We start from the raw sequence: 26,102 nt of genomic DNA on the forward strand, positions 1-26,102 counted from the left end.
AATTTCACACAGTATGAAATGCAGTGCTAGAACAGGGAGAGAGGCCATTCCTCTACTTTTGAACTATGCTAAGCCATGCTTTGGAGCTGTAACTTTAAAATTAACTCTGGGTATCAGCATTTGTCTTTTATGTTAGAATACTGGTGATTTCTAGGTTCAACTAGACTTTGTTTAGCTTTACTACAGGTTTAAAACTCTAACAAGTCACCTAAGCACGTCTGATCTCTGATTCCTATTTCTTATTCTTAATCACAACTCACGAAAGTGTGCTTGCAGCACATAGAAAGTCTAAACAAAGGCAAAAAGCAGGCTTTAGAAAATCTGAGAAGTTATAATTGCTCCAAGAGAAAAGGACAGTAAACAACTGAAATGCAAGACTCTGTTTCAACTAAGACTATATCAAGCATCATTGCTGTGTCACAGAGCTTCAATGCCTGATCCAAGTTCCTAATACATGCCCATTCTCCATGTCTTGAATATGAGATGTGTTCAATGCCTGTAACTCCCACATCATATCCCTTTACAATACTGGGTAAAGCAAAGTATCTATCATTAACAATTTTCAGGCATTTCAGACACCTGCAACCTTCTGTTTTAAGCATAGGTTTTCAGCATAGGACTTGATCATAAAGGATTAAGGTCTGAAGACTTTAAAAGCAGAGTTATTAATATGTGTGGTTTACTTACAGAGAACATATTCAAGCTTATTTTGCAATTGCTAAGCATAATAATTTAGTTAAGATTGGAGTTATTGCTATGGAAACATGTTAATAAATGGGTCTGACTACACCTCTAATTGTTCTAGACATTAATACATGAATGGACAAAGCACATCTACTTCTGGTGTTTTACAGCCCTAAAAGGCCCTTAGAGGAGAAATGAATGAATATCAGATGAAGGGTGACCACATTGGTTGGTACGCTAACATCATCTTAAACTAATTTCCAGTTACTGAGAAGATGGGTGGAGAGAGCACAGCTGGAGGAACTTAGGTTAGAAAATCAGTTCAGGGCATGTTCTGATGATTGCTGTTGGTTTTTGAGAATTTTCAACTGCCTAGAGCCTTCCCTTCCCACATATAACATTACATGGTGACACTATCTCTGATTTAGGAACATTGTCTATGTGTGTGTGGATTACAGTGTGTTTGGTGTGTTTGATGTTAAGGCAGTGAGAAAGAAGGTAAAAGATCTGGCATCTGGTAAGTCATGTGCATGGACAATGAAACATTACAGAGAGGAGCTCAAAGAAGGATATGTTATATGCACCAATTAGAAAAGAAAAGGAGCTAGAATTTTTAGGGTTATACATATTTGTACCGTTGGGAACATTGCTATGTTTGTGAGATGAAAGCTGTAACACTGATTTTAGATTAATGCCATTTAATATTTATGCCTCTTTCTTTTGATTCCATGCTCACTATGCAGCCTTCTGATTGTCATTTGGTGTCCTGTGTAGATCTTCCTACAATGAGCAAAGAGCTGATCCTGTACACCTTAAGTTCTTTCTGCCCTCAGACAGTGATTTCTCAGAGTGAATTAATAAACACGACTTCTGATTTCAATGCCGCTTTTCTTGCAATTATTTTAGGGACAGAACAAATGCATCATGTTAATATGAATATTTTTCTTCTGGTCATTCTCTTTTTGTAAATCATTAAGATGGTGCTCTAGCATCTTTCAGAACACAAATTATGGTTCTTCTGGTTTTAGACTATGTCAAATTAACATAGTCTGCTAAATCCTATCAACCAGACTTAGAGAAGATTCCAGGATTTATGAACTAGAGATGCTGAACCTAGAATATAATACTAGTCAAGCCTTCCTCAGAACCTTGAATTTAGAGGATGTACTACTGAGAACTTGAAGAGGTTAATAATTTTAAGCTCTGAGAATCACTGAATAAGAGTTTGTATTTTAACAAGGACCCTGGTATATTTAAATGAATAGTAAGGTTTAAAATGTGTCCTGGTGGACATAGCCACCATTTTCTCTGTTCCTTTCCAGAGAATGTCAGTCAGACTTCTTCACTGGGTTACTTATATTGCTACATGTTTTATTTTACAGAGTTTGTTCAGAAGGCCAAGAAACAAAAACCAATAGAAAGATAAAAATTAAATATTCAGACCATTGCTTGTGGGAATGAGGTAATATTTCTTCTGAGATAGAAAAGCAAGCTCAGTTAAGGCTAGTATAACACTGGCGTCCCTAAATTCAGTGCTTTCTTAAACAGAAAAAAGAAACATTCTCTCTCTCTCTCTCTCTCTCTCTCTCTCTCTCTCTCTCTCTCTCTCTCTCTCTCTCTCTCTCTCTCTCTCTCTCTCTCTCTCTCTGTGTGTGTGTGTGTGTATGTATCCACTTAAGAAATCCATGCTAGGTTTCTGGGATTCAGTGTAGAAAACTGATAGAAACATATAGACTATTGTTTAGGATGTTAGTAATAAAGTCTTATAGCACTGACCTAGGAGTCTTGTGTTTCTGTTAGCATTCAGAAAACTGGCATGTTAACGTTAGCTTATGTGCAGGGTAAAATTTTGACACTTCAGTTATTGGCACAGATTCTTATCATCTTTCTTAGCACAAAAAAGTTGCCAAAAAACAAGTCTTAGGAAAACTGAGTTCTTCTTTAAGTTCTACCTTTGGCTATTCCAAAGAATAATTATTACTTTTTCCCTCTGGAATAATATCTTCACATATAAAATGAGCAGAGGAAGAGGATGTATGAGTTAGGTAATCAGCATTTATGTGTTAAGAATGCTTTTAAAATTCAGCACATTTCTTTGAATGTTGGAAATAACAAATTTATGCCCTGCTAGTTTGAAAGACTTGAGAATCTTCCAATAATACCTTAATCATTTATTTTTGTCAGTCCACCCTAATACTGCATTAAGGATGTGCATATGTTCTGTGCATATGCGATGCCTTATTTGGTGAAGAAAATTAATTTCTCATTGAAATCAGCATACAGGAATGATTTTGCATATATCTAGGTCAACTTAATTTAGAGAATTTTCAGATCTCTAGTCATCTAGGCTATTACAAAATATGAAAATCTTTGTAAGATAAACTATTTGCTCATTATTGAATGTGAAATTTTCTGAGACTGATTCTATATTGTGTTCATTTTTTTTAAAAAAAAAGGAGAATGAGAGATCTCAAGCTACCCCAGCTCCAGAAAAGTTCTAGCCCCTCTTCAGAGGTGAGGCTGAGGGGGATATGTCTTTTCTAAGAAAGAAGCCTCATATACCTTACAATCTAAACTGATCAAGAGTCTCAAAACATGTATCTTGCAATATTGAAGAAAAAATTCTATTGCTTTTTTTCCTCCAACTGAAACAGTAAACAAATAGCTATAAAGCATCAACCTCAGTACAAAAGAAGGCATGGCAAGTCTGTTACTTTGGGGGACATAGACAAAATTCAAAGTTTAGTAGGTTCCCAGTTATCCATGGGTTCATTTTCTGAGTTTTCAGTTACTGCAATCAATTACAGTATGAAATGGAGTGCCTAGTAAGTCTAGAAATAAAAAACTATGAATTGTAAATTGTACACAATTCTGAGAAGCATAATGAAATCCTGTGTTGTACAACTCCATTTTTCACAGGACATAAATCATCTCTTTCTCTAGGCTAGCTATGGTTTATTTACCTTCTACCTGTTAGTTGTGTGGGAACTCTCAGCTATTGGATCCACTGTTGTACCATCATAGTACTTGTGTTTGAATAACTTATTTTGCTTAATAATGGTCCCCAAGTGCAAGGGTAATGACAAGGGAGAACAAATGTAATACATTTCAAGGACAGAAAAAACTCTGGTACTGCTCTACTCTACTCTACTACTTCAGGGCATACGATTTTTATAATGGTCCTGTATTATCCACAAAGTCATGGATACACTGGGGTCTTAGAGTATATTCTTCATGGATGGGCCACAGTCTATGGCCATTCCTCCCTGAATGTGCCCTATCTTGTCTGGAGAGGGCTCAAATGAGTTGCCTCCCCGTTTGAGCTTTTCATTTCATATCTCACTGGAGCTATTGACCAATTGAAAAAGAATAAATTTCACAGTAAGAAAAAAATTAGACCAACTCAGATATTTATACATTAGCCTGAAGTCCTATGCCTCAGTCATATTGAGTGTTTGAATGAAACACTGAAGTTCTCTACTTTTCATGATATCATTATATTCTATAGGAACAGGAATGCCTTGACATTTAGTTTATGAAGGGGTAGATTATAATAAGAGGGTAGTCATCATACTCTTTCCTATTAAAAAAAAAAAAGTCCTTTGGCTAAGAATATTCAGAGCAAACTTTCTAATCTCCCATGCAGCTAAGAGTATTTGTTCCAAGTCAAATACACTAAAACATAAGTTTAAGTGGTATGTAAAATTTTTGGGGATAAGCCGGGAGCTGGTGGCTCACGCCTATAATCCTAGCTACTCAGGAGGCTGAGATCTGAGGATCGCGGTTCAAAGCCAGCCCGGGCAGGAGAGACCGTGAGACTCCTATCTCCAATAAACCACCAGAAAACCGGAAGTGGTGCTGTAGCTCAAGTGGTAGAGTGCTTGCTTTGAGCTGAAGAGCTGAGGGACAGCACCCAGCCCCACGACCAACCAAAAAAAAAAAAATTGGGGGGGATATACTTACAAAGGCAGGCTGAAAACCTCCTTCCCTCTTTTCCTACGCTATAAAAGAAAGTATAGATAGGATTCCTGATGGGGAAAGGCCATCTTGTACTTTGAAATGGATATTCCCCAATAGAATAAAATCAAAGAGGCTTTGTTCTTCATACTGTAATGCTATTCTAGCCCTAAACTGTCTATTGTAGGTTTCTATGAATGAGAAAAACAAAGTTAGGTCTTGTTTAAGTCATTGGTATTTTTGGTTTTATCATTTGCAAATCTTCCTCATCCTAACAAACATAGATGATTAGGATAAGTAGTCTAGAAAGTTATTTATAGATTCTTTTGCTTTTTTAGTTCCTTCCAAGTCTCATAGAATTTTAATATTAATGGATAAAGATGATAAATGTGTTCCTGGAATAGTCCTGCCTTTGTAGAAGAGGGTCTATAAGCACATGGCCCTAATAGAATTTTAATGGTAAAATAGGTCGATAAAAATAATTTCCCTTTATTTCTAGAACTTTGCTTTAGACATTAAGATTTCAAAACTCATTTGAAAGAAGTCAAATGTTAGAATTTTATAGCTGTGCAAGATTATCTATGAAGCAGTCCATGACTTTTGGCTAAAATCTTCAATGAACTGTTAACAAAGTTGGTGGATCAATCGAGCCCTAACAAAGTGAGCATCATAAGCAAGTACTCAGATGACAATGTCTCTGCTAGTGTTTTAGAAGCTACAGGTTATAATCCATACATATAATGGAAATCATGAACTGAAATCACTATTAGGTGATTTTTAATATAAAAATGTATACTCATACACCTAAATGTACACACACACACACACACACACACACACACACACACACTACATACATACATACACACATACAATTAATTCCTTTCTGAAAGGTATATTGGGTTCCAGATTGTTTAGCTGTCCATCTCTGTGTTAATCAATCCCTTTCTGGTCTGAAATTGTCCACTGTCTAGCTTGCCACTCTGTGGCACTCTCCTTTGTAAGCAACAACAATAACAGCCACCACATCACATCACATTTTTTGAAACTGTTAAAAGCTAGCCTTCTCTCATGTTGAACTCAACTATTGTTAAATAACAAAGGATAACAATGTTGTCTGTATATTTGAAGATAATGTTTCTGAATCACCATCAGCAGAACATTTGCTTGGAACTATTTTCCCCCTATAGTGATATACACTCTCTCTGAACTCCTTAAGCGTGATTATCTGTAACTAGATATAGCACTACATTGTCTCTGCCTTTCTCCACTCTCTGGTTGAGCTAAGATGTTAAGTCTGATCTTATATTAGCCATGCTGAATAAAGACTTATATACCTATCTCACACACTTCTCATTTTCCACAGCCATCAGTTTATACTGGATGTGAAACATAAGCATTTGTGCCCACACATCTCAGCTCTATTCTTTAGCTCCTTTCATAACCTATTTGAAGGCAATAGGCATGGTTTGGAAATATAAGTTATTAGAAACAAAAGGAAATAAAATAAAACAACAAGCATAATAAGCAAAAAAGTATCAAGTTGTCCTTTGGCAAACTCTTCCTTGTTCTGGGATGGTGACAGTACATACTATTCCAGAAAGGTCATTGGATACAATAAACCATAGCTAAGTGGAAGACTATATTATCTATTTTCCTGGACATCTAAATAATATTTATTAGTCAGCTGTAATCATGCCACTATTAATAAGAGAATTCTTTAGTCATAAGGCAAGACATTATAAATCTACATATTCAAGTTATCTATGAATGTATTCAGGGTCAAATGTATTTAATTTTATTACATTCCTCAGAGATGTAATTTGCTTCTAACTGTCTTTGAAAGAATTACTGAAACATCTTGCATAAAAAGAGAAGTTGACTTAAACAATTGTAACAAGAATTGATGAATGGATTAGCAATGTATTGAAAAAGACAATTAGGGGAAATAAATATTAAAGGGTAACGATTTGATTAAATTGTTCAGTATTCATCAAATAGTAAATTTGACCAGTATAACAGAACAACAAAGTGAACTAATTACTCTCTTTTAAGAAAAAATTGACACAAATATATGATTGTCTAGAAACATAGAAGTTGATAAATAGTTCATACATATGAGGAGTGACAAAGGTTTTAGAGGAATTAAGGCAGATATTAAATACATGGATATTTTTTACAGGTGCCAGAAGACATACTAAAAGCCAAGTATTACAATAGTGTAGACATTCTTCGTTACTTTATAGTTTTTGTTACTCTATACTCATCAACACTTTGAAGGTTATGAATTGTGTATGGAAAGACGCTGTGGGATTGAACATTTCCATGCTATGTTAAGGTCTTATTTCCTTTCAAAGCCATTCATGAGCTAGCGTAGCCTTCCTTCTCACACAGGTGACTCTCCACTTTACAAGTAAGGAAATCTTTGCACTCCAGCCACATATATGTGCATTATTCACTCATATGCCTTATTTTCTTATCTTTTTTGTTACCCTGCATCTTGTATTTACATTTGTCTAATTTGGGGAGGGGAAGGGGAATAACAAAACACTGAAACAAGGAAACAGGATGACCCATTCCAACAATGATAGCCACAGACACTATATTAGAAATGAACTTTACAACTTTGTGGAGGGGAAGGAGTGGGGGATGTGGGGGAGGGAAGGGATAGTGGGAGAACAACAAAGGAGAGGGTAGCAATGCTTGACAAGAAATGTGCTCAATAACTTACTCATGGAATTGTAAACCTTCTGTACAGCATCTTTGTAATAAAAAAAAAAACTTAAAAAAAAGAAGTTGCTACATTTGGTGGTGATTGCTGTATCTAAAATCTCCCTGTCAAAAAAAATCTCTTCATGACATTGTAATAGAAAAGAATTTTTGGACAAAGCGCAAGAAACAAAAGCAAAACTAGGCAAATGGGATGCCAGAATACTAAGAATCATCTGCCCAGCAAAGGAAACAATCATCGGAGTAAAGGGAAACATACAGAATGTGAAAAAAAAGTTTGTAAACTCTTTTTAACATGAAGATAAAGTCCAGAATCTAAGCAATCCCAAAATTTCAATAGGTATAATAGAAAGAAAATCAATTGAAAATTAGCCATAGATTTTCTCGAAGACATAAAAAACGACCAGCAAATATATATAAAAGTCCCAACATTACTAGATATAAGAGAAATGCAAATTCAAAACACAATGAAATGTCTCATTAAGGTAGGAATAGTAATTTTTACAATGACAAAAGATAAATACTGACAAAGATGTGAAGAAAATAGAATCCCTATGCACTATGGAAATCAGTACTGAGTAGCTTATTAAGAGGTTTACTTATCTTGGGGTTCATTTTGCCTAACATCAACTTATCTGAACGTTTCTGCTTATCTTAGACATATACTAGTTATTGCAAATAAGAGAAAGCATGGGACCTATGTTTCTTTGGGCCTGGCTTACTTCACTTAATATAATTTTTGCCAAGTCTTTCCATTTCCTAACAAATGGGGCAATGTTATTCTTTCTGATGGAGGCATAGAATTCCATTGTGTATATATACCACATTTTCTTGATCCATTCATCTACTGAGAGGCATCTGGGTTGGTTCCAGATAATGGCCATCTGGTCATTATCATCTATTCCGTACCTGTACTATGGAAATATTTGATGATGAGATAGGTTTCTTCATCAATCTGAATTGAATAGTGTCACATTAGTAGTCAAAAATCATATTTTTATCATGCAATCTGATCAATGTTTCAAAGTAGAGAATAACTACAGTTTTATTGATCATCTAGACTGTAGAAAATGATGAAGAAAATGTCAATGGATATTAAACATTAAAGTGTTCCCAATCTGGTGGGAATAAAACAAAATATCAAGGTAATTTTCTTAAAATCTACAATTTTGTCCAACACCAACTATTGCATTTCTCACTCACTTGTGTAGTACAGACTCAAAAAATGATCATGTTTCTGGCAATTTATAAAACATGAATATTTTTCAAAGGAAAACAGTCTAAAGCAGGAGAGATAAAGAAGGGATAAAGAGAGTTGAAAAGGCTTGAATGGCATTGCATTTATTTATATGCATATATATGCATTCATCTATAAATACATATAGACATATAGACACATCCTCAGATATACATGTATATACATGTTGCATATAAATATAACATAATAAAGCTAACCAAACACTTTGAAAAACAGAGAGAGAGAAGGGACTATTAGGAATATGATGGATGGGTGAATTTGTTTAAAACGCACTAGGTATGTATAAGGAAATACCATAATGAAACTCATATTCTATCTATTCATCAACTTAAAAAAGACAAAGTGATTTTACCTCATCACTATAAGTTTGTCAAATAAATACTTATGTTTCACATTTCATGTGAAAATGAAGGAAGTTTTGTGAGAAGAATAGGTGATACAAAATTGGTATACAGAAGCAGGGGGAAATCCATGAAGAAATGGAAGTACATAACAAGAGACTATTGTAAATACCTATGAAGGGTATTTTTTAAAAATCCTATCTTATGTTTATATATTTGTACAAAAAATTTCAGTTAAAAATGTGATTTATATGTAAAGTGCATTGTTATTAGTGTCATGACTACCACCATCCCCCATCTTTTCCATCCCCACCTCTCACCCAAATAAGTATTTGTAATGTTTCTCTGTGTCAATCTTGTTAAATCTTTTGAGGAAGAAAGGAAGGAGGTTCTGACATATAATACAATTCTATAGAGACCTGTCCAAATTTATTTTGTTTCTATCACAGTATAAACGTTTTTGTTAACTTCTGCTTTTAGAACTACAAAATGCACTCTGTTTCTGACCTTTTCCTCTACTCAACAACAGCATATATTACTGCCTTATATTCTCCTCATTAATTTCCATTGCTCCTAAATTTTAGCATACATATTGAAGGATTAGAGCTCATCTTTTCAAAACATCCTGGGGAATGCAAAGTTTTCTCAAATGAAAACAAAACAAAACAAAAAACAAGAAAACAAAACATCCTTTGGGCAACCAATTCTGTGACTAAGAGAATATTTTTGAAAGGCAAGTTTTTCCCCAGGAACATATGAGAAAATCTTCCTGCAGATTTCAAGCAAAACCAAGTTGCTTCCTAAATTGGCCATTTGCACTCTAGGGCTAAAGCTGAAAACGCACAGAATTGCCTGAGTAATTCAATTGCAGGCAGAATCGATGCAAGTGTGAATGCTGCCCTGGTCAAAGGTTGGCCCTTAGGCTGCAACTTAAATCAATTTTGGATAAGCTAAGTTTGATTACATTTTCAGTGATGAAGCTTTCAAAAGCAATTTTAGCTTGCCTATTCAGAGGTTGTTTAGCTCTGTCCCAAATTTATATTGGTTAGAGAAGCATCTATCTGTCTGTATTTTGGTGATGATTAAGTCCTAGGATTGAAGAGAAATGAGAGGAAAAACAAGAAAAGAAAGAAGGAGTGATCTACAAAGTTATAAACAGATAGACAGACGGATATATCTTGCTAGAACACAAGAGGCAACCACTGCTAATATGTGAATGAGCCAGTAACATTTCTGTTTGTTTTTAGTAATTTATAACGGTCACAAGAATAAGAGGAAGAAAGTCAAGAAGGGATAGGTGGTAAAAGAAAATAAATGGCTGATTATCGGGATGGTGAAACAGGGCAGTCTAAGATTATTTTGCAAAAGAGGTCCATTCGTTCAGGTACTGCTGGCAGGAGGGATGTTGGGAAAATACAAATGGCTCTACAGCTGAGGCAAAATGGATGCAAGATACAATGTCAGGTAAGAGCCCTGACAGACAATATGCTAGCTCGAAAGAAGTAAACCATTTTCATTGGGCTTCCTCCAGAAGAGTTTTGCAGCCATGGATTATGTGTGAACTCAGTACCACCCACTTTGATAATAGCTTTATTTCACCCATTTTGGTAAAATACTTTGTTATTGCATAAATTTTACTGCTCCCAAGAAGTTAAGCAGGTCTTTCTTTTTTGAGAAATACAAATATCCCTGCAGTTAGGACCATTAATTGCTGAAGTACCCATTAATATCTTGCTAGTTTTAGGAAGACATATTGCTAATATCTTGTCTTATGAGGTATTTTAGAACGACTGTGTAGTGACCTGAGTATTTCTCTGACAAGAATTATGACCCACCTCACTAATTAGGCAACTCCACATGTGTACTAATTGGAATGATTTTTTTTTAATCAAAGAATTTAACAGAAGGGTGTTCAGCACCTAAAACCAAATTTCAGAGCTAGGAAACTCAAGTTGCTTCTTTGTGTTAAAACTTAAAAGTGAAATGTGGATCAAGAATAAAAGAAGGTAAAACTGGGGAAAATCCAATCTACTATAAATGTGGGCCACAGCAAAGGTGAAATAACATTTCCACACAAGCAAATCTTGCTTGATTCATTCAAATCTTATTTAAGTTTATACTGTGCGGATAGCTAATTTGTGTCTCTGTAGAGAAATCTCAATTGAATTGCATTTATAAATAAGGAAATCCAACCCATGCTGAATAGACATATCCGAAGAGCACATGTTATTTTCTGTCTCCCTAGTGGTTTTATGGACACTAAAACAGAATTTACAGTATTTTAGAGGAAGTTTGGCCATTGAAATATCGCTGCTTTTCACAGTTAATTCTGAAGTCCCTTTTTGCTTTTATCTGGAACATAAAAATGAAAAGAAAAAGAGCCAATTTCACTTTACTTTTGGTAGAATGCTCTATCAATTATGCTTCATACCAACAAAGGAAAAGAGGAAGTTTAATTATAAAGGCACTCAGCTCTTTGTAATCATTATTTTGTTCACATGCATCCTGTTTCCTAAAACTAGGTTCCATTTTTCAGAGGAAAAAATGAAAACACTGAAATACAGTTGGGAGGTTTCTCATATATTTTCACCTTAACATGTGATCAAGTCCTGAGCTCATGACTTAAACCCAGTCACAAGTCTAAGGAAGACAATGTATACCAAAAGTTGGCTCAGAGACTTTTCGTTAAAAACAGAGAGGGGGGTCTTTTACAGGCTGTGTCAGAAAACAGACAGGGAAAGATCCTACTAAAGGAAGAGTTTTCTCATGTATTCTTTTACAGTAGAAATTTTGTGATGTTTTAAATTTTACAAAGCCTAATATACATAAATACTATGTATTGAGGGTCACACTTTGGCCTCATTATTTACAGTGTTAAGTCTGTAGTGAAACAAAAAAGGCAGCCACAGGATCTACGGTGCTGCCATTTCTGAGGTTGCCAGCCAGTAAAATGGAAGCTGCGACCATAGAGGAAATGTCCTTGGGGAGAAAATTTTTTCTGGAGATGACAAAATGATGATACCAGCAGTACTATTGAACTAAGCCTTATGGAATCTCACCACAGACAAAACACACTAAAATGAAAGTTTTCTCTCAATAAAAGATAATTTCGAGTTCCATGACAAAAATATACGGAAGGGACAATATTGATAGAATTTTTACTTTTTAAGCAGTAAATATATTTTCTAATAATAATATACATTTGCATATATAACTTTTATACGTATATATATATATATATATATATATATATATATATATATATTAAGCTCTTAAAGCACTGGGAGAATATGTACTCTGTCATCCTGCATTCATACAGGCGTAAATTGTGGAAAGAGAGGTCATTGCTAAATTGTCTAGATTTGAATCTAGATTGCTCATCTCCTAGGATAGTGATATTGGTTTAAAAAAATCCAGTTAACTTTATTTTCTGTGTATTTTTGGTACTTAATTCATACAAACTTGAAACCTTTCAAGGCTTATCAGTGACAATAATTAATGCCAAAGTGTTGCTGCCTTCATCATTTACTGACCCTTTGTTTTCTATGGGGATATATGCTTAATGCCAGTAGCTGCAAGATGCAGAAAATGCATAGTACAGTAATTAATCTTGTACAACCCTTTCCATCAACCAGACTACTATTTTTTCACTCATTAAAAGTGATCATGTGCATGACTGGTTCAATTAATAATAAAAAGAACTACCATAATGATATGCATAGGTGCATTAAGAAATTAACCAAAAATCCAGTGATGTTTATTTGAAAATCTATCAACATATAGTTACAGAGATATGAAAGTTATGAAGATCTGAGATTGCTTGTGCTCATCTTTCAATGTTTGGATTATATATAACATAACATTCAGTGGGCACTTATTTTGGATCAGGCAGTGAACTAAACATTTTGTATGTCATCTAGTTTATACTCACAAATCATATATAAGTAAAATATTAATTCCTATAAATGAAATGACTGAGTCTCAAAGAATGAGAATAAAGATAACTGTCCAAATTCTCTCATGTTGGACTTTATTTTCAAGTTTGATCTGTATAACTCAGAGCTCAAACTTTTTGGAACAAAGTTAGGAGAAACCAATTTCTAGCTTCAGTGATGGTTGTTTGACTTTGAGCTTTTGACTCATCCTTTGGGCTTCAGTATCTTCTTCTTTAAAGTAAAAGAATTGCTCTATACTAGAAGTTTTCCAGTCAAATTCTCTGAAACTTTGTAACATGTTGACAAGTTTCAGTGGCACTGTGGAAGTGTACCAGGGAAAGAAAAACATCAGATTTTTCAGATTGATTTACAAAATCAGCCAAACTAAATCTGATTTTATCTTTATTATAAAGTTATATACAATATAGTGTCCTTCCGGTCAAAGACAGACCACATATTAGATAGTGATCCGATACTGATTCCCAGTGATACCGTAGGTGTAAAACATTAGCTCAATGACAGTAATGCTGATGTAAATAAACTCACTGCATCATCATATAAAAGCACAGCACATATAATAAGGCAATTATAGTAAATAGCTATACTACTCGTTTATACAGTTACTATACATTTAACCAATATTTTAGAATATATTCTTACATATAAAACTACTTTATTGTAAAGAAATCTAAAGTAATATACTAGCAGCAATCTCTTACATCTCATGAGTGTTGGGTATCTTGATTGCAGCATGTATTTTTCTCCTGAGTTTGATTTGATTTCATGTTGTTTTGCTCCTCATGGCCATAGGAGCATAATACTTTAGCATGTATGTACCGTGTGATAAGGTGTACTCTATGGTTTATGTAAGTATTCTCTATGATATTGGCATAATCTTGAAATTGTCTAATGATTCATTTCTCAGAGCATATCTCTATTGTTAAGGGTTTTTCATTCCATTTTATTTGAGAGAAGAAAATATTTGTTGGTTAAAAAACTTGGAAAAAATTATACTAATTGAAGTAAGCCAGGCTGAAAGAAACATAGGTCTCATGGTTTCCCTTATTTTCAATAACTATTATACGTCTAGAACAAGCAGAAAAGCTCAAAAGCTATGTACTTATGACTATATAAAATGATGCTAAGCAAAATAAATCTCAAGATAGGGACACAAGAGGTTTTATCTTTCTTGCTGTTGTTTTTAATATACTTATAATGTACTACGTGATTTTTTGTTTGTTTTGTATGTTCTTCCCCCATGGTATAACCCCTGTTTTCACTGTATATGATGTTGGTGCCCTGCACCTTGTATATACATTTCTTTAATTTGGGGAGGGGAAGAGAAATAACAAAAAGTTGAAATAAGGATTCAGGTTGACCCATTGTAACAATGAGATGTACAAGACACTATGTTGAAAATGAACTTTACAACTTCGGGGCGGGGGGAGGAGTTGGGGAGGTGGGAATGGAAGGAATAGTAGGCGTAAAACAAAGGAAGAGGTAACAATGCTCGATAAGAAAACGTACTCATTACCTTGCTCATGTAACTGTAACTCCTCTGTACAGTATCTTTACAATAAATATATATTAACAAACAGGGAAAATTGATTAGGCAATGTGTGAATGACTTGTAGCTCTGAAATTCTATCAGTAGTCATGGGTAATTACAATGTTAATGATATCTACATAATGGGAATTTGGCCACCTAGAATAGCTTAGGCCTTATTTATTTTGAGAATGCCCAAGAAAATTTTCCCAGTTTTATGATAATTTTACTTATTTTTATAACCCTTCAGTGGTTTGAACAAAGGGGTTTCAAATCAACAGACCATTTTGTAAGTACAATGAGTTTTGATCAGTGTCATCTCTTCCATCATTCTCTCTCATCTCTCCCAATCCTACCTATCCCTTCAAGTTACCTGGTTCCATTTGCACACATGTACATTGAGTATTATGATTGCGTTCACTCATCTTTATGCACAATAACATCTTAAAGCTGTGAGTATAAAGCAAGTTGATTCACATATCACCATGTCCTCAATAATCACCAAATCTTCATTTACTACTGACTTTTTAACCCAACTGAAAACTCAATCTCTTTTAAATTGCAGTAGGAGAGGTTTTGATTTCAAATATAAATCATTTAAATTTGTGGTATCACCTTTCACAAAGAATAAGGATTCACTGCAATAGGCAAAAGTAAGAGAGATCCTGCACAATAGCTTACTGGCATTTGGGGATATATGAAGCAAATAGAGAGTAGAAATATGACTTGCAAGGGCACAGTTACTTTTAAATTCACCAAATCATTCGGAAGTGCTGTTCACATGCATCAGTCAAGGCTGAGCTAGGAAAACCTGTCACATTGCCCATATTCTTACTTGCTCTGGTTGCCTCTTCAATTCCCCTTTTGAATATCAGGTACTGAGTTACTATTTTTTTTTATTTCAAAAGAGGAGTGTTCATCAAGTTAAAGGGGCTGAGATGAAATATTCTCTAAGATTAGTAGAGTTTTTCTACAGTGTTGGACAGTATTGTCTCTATTTATCGTTTAGTTTTGGAATTTCATTACAGCTTCTACCAGCAAGTTTTACCTATCAGCCAAAGTAGGTAAAAAACAGTTTAGTGAGTCACTGGAAAGTTTTATAGGTGATATTTCTAAGGCAAGTGCTTTGATATTTTGAATAAGTGCACACATATACAATGCAAGAAGTCTCTTTAGCATCTTTAGGACTTTACGCACCAGCAAAAGATTTTGACATTATACTTTTGGAAATACTGCATAGGGGTATTTGACATTCACTCATTCTAGTAATTTTACTCTCCATAAGCAAAGACTCTTTGTCAAGATGAAAGCTAGATTTGTCCAGGATGCTCTCATTTACTAGGTTTCAGGAGACAATTCTATTAAAGAAGACCTGTGAGCATTGTAAGCACTTTGCTTATGTAACTTTCTTCTTTGCTAATTAATTTCTTTCCTTATATTCCTTTAAGACCTATCCTTTTGAAAACATGTATTCCTGTGACAATGTAAAACAAAGCACATGCAATATGCTTCACTCATAGAAATGATGGTTTTACAAGTCACAGAATTCCTTCTGAAGGGATGGCATACATTTAATGACTTGGACCCATAGATGGCAGGATGGGACCATTCAGTACTTATTCTTTAAGGTACAAACCAAGAAGTGTCATCTGTTTGGTTGTTCATGGTTCCAGAAAAAAGCACATGGATAAAGAAGTGAAAATAAAATAAGATTCTGATTCCCAACTGTTAATTTGTTAAACTCTGTATAGCTGGCACACTGTTCTCTCTGTGAACTTCGTTAAAGTACTTCATCCTTTGAGGACTTATCTACACTGAGTTGCAGAATGGTCTCAAACAGTGATATGGACTACTCTAGAAGTCCTTTCATGGCCAGATTATGTGCCTCCTCTCAGCTCCAGCATGGTATCATTGACTATATTGCACTAGAGTTGCTTGTTTCTTTGTCCCTCTCAATTGTTCAAGAGTTCATGGAAGTGGGAGGTTTAAGTATTTCCAACAGTTCTCTTCTCCCAATATGAAATACTTTCTAATACTAAATGTTTTTCACATGACATATTCTAATACTAAATGTTTTTCACATGACAGTCAGTCAATGTATGTGTGACAAATAAATGTTCCAATTGAATGAATTTTTCGAGCCCCAAAATACAACAGTTGCTCCAGCTCTGCATTTACTCCTTGAACCTTCTAGATATCTGAACTGCTGTGCTAAAGGCATTTAATCTAGACTTAGTGTCATAAGCTCTGGTCACTGCCCTAAGCAAGGAATTAGATTTAATTATAAATTATATTTGGAATATTATTTCAAATTTTCATGACTTGCTAGTGGCTCACTATGGGAATGTTTATCATGTAAGTTCTCAACAAAATAGTTGGCCAAATAATCATCAAATAAACTTATTTATTCACATATTATTCTTCAAATGAAAAGAAGTGATATAAAAGCAGAGTAACAATGTTTGCATCTATCAAATACTTCCTTTGTTTTCTGGTTAATGATAAATGCATTAAATATATCATTCCAGTTAATCCCTACCTTTGAAGTGGGAGTATTGTCTGTCTTAATGAATTAACTTAAGGTCTGGAAATTGGTAACATACAAAGTTACATGCAACTAATGTGTAGTGAAAGTTGGATTCAAGCCAAGATCTGCTTGACTCCCATTATGTAAAATACATACTCTTATTCATTCGCACACATACAAATACTTCAAATTATTTCCTTTCCATTTGGTAGTACTAGTTACAACAAAGCTCTGAACTTATATTTGTATTATTTATCTCCCCAGTGACCTGGAAAATATGAGTAATTTTCAATCAGCAGTAGATGAAAATATTTTCAGGATTTATCTTAAATAGTAGGGTCACATTGCTGATTTCCAGTGGCTAAATCTCTTTTGGAATGTTATTATCAAGTATTCTGTATGTTTGATATTGAATAGCATCATGCCAGGTAATTCACATTTCCAATCATGTTGTCTTACAAATTCATTGAGAAGTCAAACATGCAATATAAGTGCATGACTATTTTCATATTTCAAACATGTACTAAATATTAACATATATGGAGATAGCATAACCTTTGGAATTTACCTCTTTCTTCATTAAAAGAGATAGGCTCATTAACATTAGATACTCTCCTACTCATAGGAAAGACTAATCCCTACTTATAGGAAAGACTAATCTCTTGCTGCAATTGCTTGGCAGGTCAAATGCCAATGTTAGATAAGCTTAGGACTAACTTCTAATCTTGAATAATTTTAGTGATTGAGTACATTGCCATACAGACTGTAAAGATGGAATGGTTGTCAGCTAGGTATATATGAACTTGTATCTTTCATATAATAAACATTAACACCTTAATGTATCAAGAAAATTGACAAAACCCAAAAGGATGATAATGATATATTTGGAGATTTAACAGTTAAAAAGTGCAAATTATACAAAATTTCTTACTTTGGTTTTGTACGCATAGTGAAAGTGGCTAATAACTTGAGCCCCTTTTTTCTTTGTCATTTATTCCTTAATTGACTTTGGCCATATTGATATTTTCTGAGTTTTCTAATCTGTAAGAGGAATATATATTGTAGACTCTAACTCTATGAATTTTATGAGAATTAAATGAACATATTCATACAAAGTAATTAGGAGAATAGGGTCCAGACTAAGATAAATATAATGATACTGTCTTTTCTTTCTAGAAACTATAAGTATACATTCTACAGTTTAAACATAATTCATTCATGAATTTATTCATTTGGCTATTAATTCACTTACTCAATGCTTAATTCCTTTATTTATCAAAGATGTACTAGTTTTCTATTAAATAGCAGACATTATGTTTGGTGGTACTATAGATAAAATTTATAAGACATTGATCATATTTTCTTAGCAAGTTATGAGTTAGTAGACATATATATATATATAGAGAGAGAGAGAAGCACAGGTATGTTTTATATGTATGTATACAAATATCTGTATAATATATATGTATATATGCCTATTTATAATTATGAAGGCTGGAGATCTTGTTCAGAGATAGAGTGCTTGCTCAGCATTCAGAAGGCTCTATGTTTCATATACACCTCTACAAAAGTAAAATAATTGGAGTGCACAATAGAAATGCTTAGTACAGTAAGAATTTCAGATGTTTCCCTTAAAGAGTTCTACACATACAGACATTTCATCAAACTTCCAGGGCTATGTTAGTAATTATAGACAAGATTTGTTAACAAAGCTATTAAAATGGTACAATTATTTAGAGCACCTAAACCCACAGAAAGTCAGTGACAGAGAGGATTCAGAAGAATCTTTTGTGAATACTCCACATTGAAAGCCTTTTCTGGTGTACTGTTAAGAGTGTCAGAGTAAATGTTTAAGTAACTGATATTTGCTTCTAATTTGACAAATTTTTAATGCTCTACTTTCAAAAACTAGAATGTGATGCACAAATGTAAATAGCAAATAATAGTATGTTAGAAAGTCTTATTTTTCTTTGCTTTTTAAATTCATTTATTCTTTCAGATCCTTATGTACTTAAAATATTAATATGCCACAGAAATAGCAATATTTGCAATAAATTATCCCTTATACTATTTGTGATGTCTTTAATATTTTATAGTCATAATTACACTAATAGAACAGTCTCATAGGAAAAAAAATCATAAGCCAGAGTGTTATGCTGTGGCTATGGCATGGCAGGCAAGTTTTTTCTGTCAAAATTAAATGAAGGGAAACATTGAAATGAAATAATAAAAGATGTGATGAAAAATCACACATTTTTCTCATTAGAAGATCTTTAATCATGGTTATTCAAAGTTAATAAAACATCAAATTTCCTAAAGTATATTTTTATGTAGTAGGAATATCATACCTTCCATCCTTGTTTCTGAAAAATTGAAATAGCCATTTTTGTGAAGAACTATACAATATATGCATTTTGGAATATCTTATGATCATAGAATGGCAAAACAGATATAAATATGCTATATTATGATAAAATATTAACTACAGAAGGATAACTCAGATAATTTATGAAATTGGAGAGCTAGTATACTAAGAGTCTTCTTTGAGCATTCTGAGAAACACTCAGTTTGAAAATTAAGAAATACTATGTTTGTAACAATTTACTGGTTAGTTAGCTTCAAAGAAAACCAAAAACAGGGCTGGGAAAGTGGATCAGTGGTAGAGTGCTTGCCTTGTGTGCATGAGGCCCTGGGTTCGAGTCCTTGGCACCACATAAGCAGAAAAAAAAGCTGAAAGTGGTGCTGTGGCTCAAGTGGTAGAGCACTAGCCTTGAGCTGAAGAGCTGAGGGACAGTGCCGAGGCCAAGAGTTCAGGCCCTATGACCGACCAAAAACAAAACAACCCACTACAATTAATTGCTGGATAAAAAGGTGTAGATCTCTTTCCCTTTAACTGATTCTTGTGGCTGTTGTATTAACTTCTACTGTCTACTTGACTAGCAGCTAAACAACCAAGGCACTTTAGTGTCAAACTCCTCAATTATTGTACCCATAAAGTATCTTTTTCTTTTAATAAGCTAAAGTTTTTGGAGAAAACAGATCTGCTCCTAGTTGCCATCTCCATGAAGCATATTGTCCAAGATTATGCAGTTACTATTTTGTTTCATTTATGACATGGAAAATTCAGGCTATTACAAGATGAGAGTCTAAAGAAAGCCACTCAAGGTTAAAGTCCACCTATATGTAATCTCTGCTTTGAGATAACATGTGTTTTTAACCCAAAAAGCCAACAAAATCCCACTTAACTATCCTCAGTTAGAAAACGTGTTTTAGTTGGCCTTGTTATTTTTGTGATTCCCTCCCCCCAATTTTTATGCTCTGAGATACATTTTTTTTTAAACATGGACATTTCTATCAGGATTATAAAATTCCCCCAAAAGGTATTATTGGGAACAAGGTTTCCTCTCTGTAAGGAATTGTTACATCTGGTTGTACTCCATTCTTAGGTGTGTTTTTTTTTTGTTGTTCATTTATTTATGTTTCCACCTTTGCTTCTTTATGGGAGCCACAAGTCCCCTGAACGCATTTCCGCAGCATGTTTACTTACGGTTAAGAGGCAGGCTCGCATTGGTCGTGCCGAGCTTGTTGGCAGCCACACAAGTATAGTTGCCGAAGTGCTCCTGTGTCACGTTAGTAACGGTGAGAATGGATCTTGTGCTAAAGTTTTGAATAATAATTCCTTGTTGGCCATTGAAGAGCCTAGAAGACAAAATAAACTGTCGGTGAATATGTATTGTGAACAGTTTCATTTTTCAATCCTAGGTGCGATTGTCATGGTAACCCATAGACGGTTTGACCACCTTCCTGTTAGCATGTAGCATCTTAGTCAATATGAGTGCAATTTTCCTTGCACTAGTAGATTTGAGGGAGGCGAGGATGGCGTGGCAGGCTGTAGATGGTTTCTGTGGGCACATTTGTGTGGTATTGACACAGAGCTTGGCTATCCACTGTTTTATATTTCAGAGGTAAGTGCATTTTATGTATTAAAGTCAAGAAAGACTAAAACAGAGACAGATTTAAAGATTTCACTTAAAGTAGAAACCTGCATTTTCTGGATAACCTGACTAGTGTATGCCTAGGCAATTTCAGAAGAAAATATTTGATAACCCCCATGAAACTTAACCCTACCACTGAGTCAGGGTGGGTATGAGTCCAACTACTACATTACTGATACAATGGAAAACATTCCTCCAGTGCAGGTACTATTAAGCTCATTTGAGAATATTTTCTCTAAATATGAATTCTACTAAAATGAAGATGACAAAACACTAACTTCTAGATTTATTATTTTTCCTATTAGCCAAAGATTTATTGTGAAAGAGATGTACTGTCACAATATGTACATAATCCAAATGATGTGCTAGGTTTTTCATCTTCAATGTGATCATTTTAGTAATAAATATCTCTTTAATTATAAAGATGGATTTTGAGTAGCATCATTTTGATAGTTTAAGTTGAACTTTGTTGCACCTGAATGCAGATAAAAATATACTGTAGTTAAATGCAGATTAAAATAGTAGTGATACTTGATTATTCTGGGAATTACTCAAAAATAGCTAACTTTGACATATGTAAACAAATACTTTATCAGATTAACAAAACTTTGAGTTGAAGAAACCAAACAATTTAACATGAACATTAACTGAAGTGTTCCCACACTATGATCCAGGAAAATAGTGCATAAAATATTTCAAACCTATCATTTATGCTGAATTCCCACTGTGACTATTGCAGGTTTTCCTGCAGAGTATTAGTAACTTTTAAAAAACTAATTCTATAAGCTGAGAATAAATATCATCTTTATAACCTTGCAAACTTCAATATTAGCTCTTCAATCAGTCTTCCTGGGTCTCCAAAGGGCTCAGCAATTCTCTGTACTACTAAATCCCTGTTGCTCCCCAAGATTGTTTTGCTGCTAAAGAAATGAGAATAAATTAACCAGAATGTTTTACTGGCTAGGCTTGGAGGAGCCATTCTCATGAGAGTGCATTCATACACTGTAGCAGTACTTGCTGATACTCCTTATGGCTGTCTTTCAGAGTGAGTGGGTGTTGAATCCTGGATATGCAATAAAACTGGAGGCAAAAGCACAGATGTTGCTGACTCATGCAGCACACTCATGCCTGTCTGATCGCAGCCAGTTCTGGCCTCTGGCCAACAGTACCATGTACATCCTTACCGGACTGGCACACAGTGCTCAAACCCCTACTAACTTAGAGCATCCAGGCAGGTGATTAGGACTAACATAAAACAGGAATATCTTAGGGGATTGTCTTCCCTCTAGGGAAAACTACCTTTCTGAGATTGCTGAAGAAACCTAAGGCTTGCTTTCTTTTACTGTTGAAAGTTTTAAAACTGCTAGTTCCTCAAATATCATTTATGACCTTATCTTCCTTTGCCTGGTAGGTAGCAAGCTGACAGGGGCTTTTACAAGTTGAGAGAGGGGGGGGCGGGCTTCCTGGATGGTATGCACCTCTAGATGATGTACTTTGAAGTATTTTAGGCAAGGATCTTAAATTGAGAGGCCTTTCTCAATTATTCAAATCAATTTAGAAAATATTCACTAAATAGTTACAAAGAGTTTTACACTGAATAATTAGGTACTGGGTTCAGCAAAATTCAGACTCTGTCTTTAAGAAGGGAAAAGCAACAAAAAGAATCACATATCTAAAAAATCTATCTATCTATATCTACATATAATATAGATACATATATCTATATATGAGTTTATATATAGATTTGTTTCTTAATATATAGATATAGATATGTTTCATAATATATAGATATCTCCATATCTATATACCTATCTATCAATCTATCTATATCTCAGATATCTCTCTTTTTAGTTACTGGATGTAGAAATATGGGGTTAATCTGGAAGTCTCAGCAAATAAGATCTGAATGTGACTAGAAATATATGATAAAGAGGTTTTAATTAATGACCTTTTCTTTCTGAAATAGATTTATTCCAAAAGGGCCAATGATTATATTTTTTTATGCAGAAAACCATTCATGTATTGAATTAGATTATCTTCTCCTTCCAAAGAAAGTAAAAGAAATTCTACTGATTTAGGAGTTAAAAATAACATTTGTTCTTTACAAGAAGATCATCAGCATATGGTGCTTACTTGGAATTACCTGGTCATTTTTTCTTTGTTGTACTTTTATCATAGGGGATATGGTTATAAAGTCCTTCCATTACTGTAGACCCCATTGTCCTCTACCTGTGATACCAATACAAGTTTACTCCATATCAAGGACCATTAATTACACTCTCCCTCCCCCACCTCTCTTGATCTCTCTCTTGCCAAAGCCTCATAAATCTGTGAGCCACAAGCTGTTTGCTTTCCAAGATGCTGAAAACTTGTGAGTGACAGAGGCCAAACCACTAAGTATTTAGAAATAGCCCCCTATATCTTCCAGTTTCAATAAGGAATAGCACATGGGAAGTATTCCTCCATTTCTGATTTATGGAATGTTACAAACTTTATAATTACCATCTCCCTTGGGCTCAACTCTCCAGGAAGAGCAAAAGAGCTCCTAGGTACATCATCACAGAAGACCTGACTACATGGTATCAGCATCAATTGTTAAGACTGCAAAAATAGAGAAGCTACACTACAACTTATTCATTTCCTATATAAATCCAGCCTTACTCTATACTTGGGGGGGTCATTGCTCACTATCTGTCAATAATAACAATAAATACCACAGGCACTGAATTATGAGTATACGTCTATTCTTTTCACTGTGAAGAGAAATGCTTTATATATGTGGAAAATGTTAACTGTTCTCAATACACTTATGGCTGAAGTAATCTAACACTAAAACATTAAAGCATTATTTGCAAAATTGCCTGATGTTGAGTGGTAAGTGGCCATGTGGTATAGGACTGTTTCCAAACATATATGTGAACTAATGTTCACAGCAACCCTAGGAGATAGGTATTATCAATCTCATTTTACAAATGAGGAAAACAGAAGTTTAGAAAGAATGAGCAAATTTATCTATGACCACTGGATAAGTAGCAAAACAAATATTCAAATCTGAAGCCTTTTGAACTATTGGTATCTTCTCACAATAGAATTAGTATTAAAATCATCAAGTAGAAACCTGGATGTTATATTTGATTTGGAGAGATGAGTCAGAAATCATGAGTGCTTCAAGAAATTGAGTCCAACCAGAGAATAAAGCCAATGAGCTAAATAACCAGTTGACATGCCACATTCGTGCCAGGAAAGCCAAGTTCAATCCCAGGATTGAAGTCTAATGGTGTAGAAAGTCAAATAAAGAGGAAACTTCAGTTCAGCTAGCTATAGGGCAGTCTTTCTGGGCCAGAGGTCTCCTGGCTATTTGTTCTGTTAGTTATTCCTTTTAGTGCAGCCTCTTACACAGCAGTCATCAGCCTCTACTGTTCGTCTGTCAGGTTCCTCACAGGCTCTTACCTCCTTTCCTTCTCTATTTCCCCCAAATATACAGACTATCTGTATCAGTTGCTGTTTTGTTTGTTCCTGTCTGGCTTCACTAAATATTTAGAGAGTAGAACATCTCTTTTCATAATAAAGATGCAGAATGTGTTCAAGAATGGCAGAAAAATACAACTGGGTCAAATAAGAAAGCACTGTCTTGGGTTGGAGATTTAGTTCTGTAGAAGAGCATTTGCCTGGCAAGTACAAGGCCTTGAGTTCAATCCTCAGGTCTGAAAAAAAGCAATATCTCAGCACAATTCCAAAATTATAAAGTCAAGTTCTACTCATGCAGTTAAGTTATTGTGTTCTGCCTGACTTGGCCAAATTATTAGTGTAAAATAAAATACTTCTCACTTGAAGTTTTCCTATTTGTGTGATTTTTAATTAATAAGTTTCTTCTTCAGTGTGCAGCCCCATTATGACCAGGCTTCTCAATGGTTTTGTGAGTTTGTGTATTGCAAGCACAAGTGTCTAACAATGCTGGCCTCTTAATAGTCAGGGACCCAATAAGTAACTGTTGTCCGATGGTGCTATTGTATTTTATTATCCTTAGAAACATCATCTGTGAAATGGGAAAAGTGGATCCAGTAGCAAAGAATTGATTAATATAAGAATCTTTTAGATGAGAATGTAATAATATATAATATGTATATAATATGTAATATCTATTCACATATATATCAAATGCAGTGGACACTGGATTATGGCAGGTGATATTATTGTGCAATGATAGGGTCTGTTTCTTAGACAGAACAGATAAATTTCCTCTCAGATGTCTGCCAAATATTAAACATTGAGCACACAGGAAATTATTTTTTAAAGAAAAGATATAGAAGAGTGACTGAAAGATCATGGCATCATGATTTCAAAATGTGCCAAACTCGGTATCAATTACATGCACATTATCAACCTCATCTAGGTTTTCCACAGATCTTCAGGGTAGATAACAAAAAAAAAGTAAAAATAGGGTAGAATAAAAACTGCCAGGAGACTCGGGTGAAATAAACATTTATATGGATATACTGCTATAGCAACCCATTAGTTTATTGTGTTGCTTGATACTTAAGACTTAGAACCAATATAATATCATTTATTCCTAGGAACAGATTGAATAATATCATGCATCACTGTCTTAGCCCCAAGGGGTATCTATCTTTAGTTGTGCATTTGAATAAATTAATGTTATTATAATACATTAGGATATTTTAATGATTCTAGATATTATTAAGCTATTTAAAATGTATGTCTTGTTTACTTTATCAATTTTAATGAAATTAATACTTTTATATAAGATACTTTGGGGCTGCTTTACTTGTGACAGTTTAATTTGCATGAATAAGACCATCCCTCTTTATCCCTCTGTCAAATAAACAAAGGCTACAGAGCAGGTATCAAACTCGCCTTGATTGCAGCGAATTGCTGTATCCCTGACAACCTGGCCTGTGAATGAATTTCTCCCTTCCACTTGATCTGCTGTTCTAATATCAACATGCCCATGATTTTAATGTCACATTTCATTGTACCATAAAGCAACACAAAAATTTGGCACAGATGACATTCACAAAATATCAGCCAGAACAGAGCAATGTAAACTACCTTCCTTTCTCTACCCATATACTGGGTTCACACAGTTTATAATACCCTACAATCGAAGG

The 26,102-nt window shown here is 34.4% G+C and overlaps 1 protein-coding gene across 1 annotated transcript in view; it reads right to left on the minus strand.

Moving 5' to 3' along the window:
* The window catches only part of Negr1 (neuronal growth regulator 1), an 876,873-nt gene that overhangs the window by 181,321 nt on the left and 669,450 nt on the right, over positions 1 to 26,102 (minus strand). The window contains exon 6 of the mRNA XM_070007283.1: positions 20,526 to 20,677. Within this exon, the coding sequence (XP_069863384.1) occupies positions 20,526 to 20,677 (152 nt within the window). The remainder of the gene's footprint in view (positions 1 to 20,525; positions 20,678 to 26,102) is intronic.

This window comes from Dipodomys merriami, unplaced genomic scaffold (genome assembly GCF_024711535.1).
Source record: "Dipodomys merriami isolate MVZ:Mamm:240054 unplaced genomic scaffold, mDipMer1.0.p SCAF_7, whole genome shotgun sequence".
Classification (NCBI taxonomy): Eukaryota; Metazoa; Chordata; class Mammalia; order Rodentia; family Heteromyidae; genus Dipodomys; species Dipodomys merriami.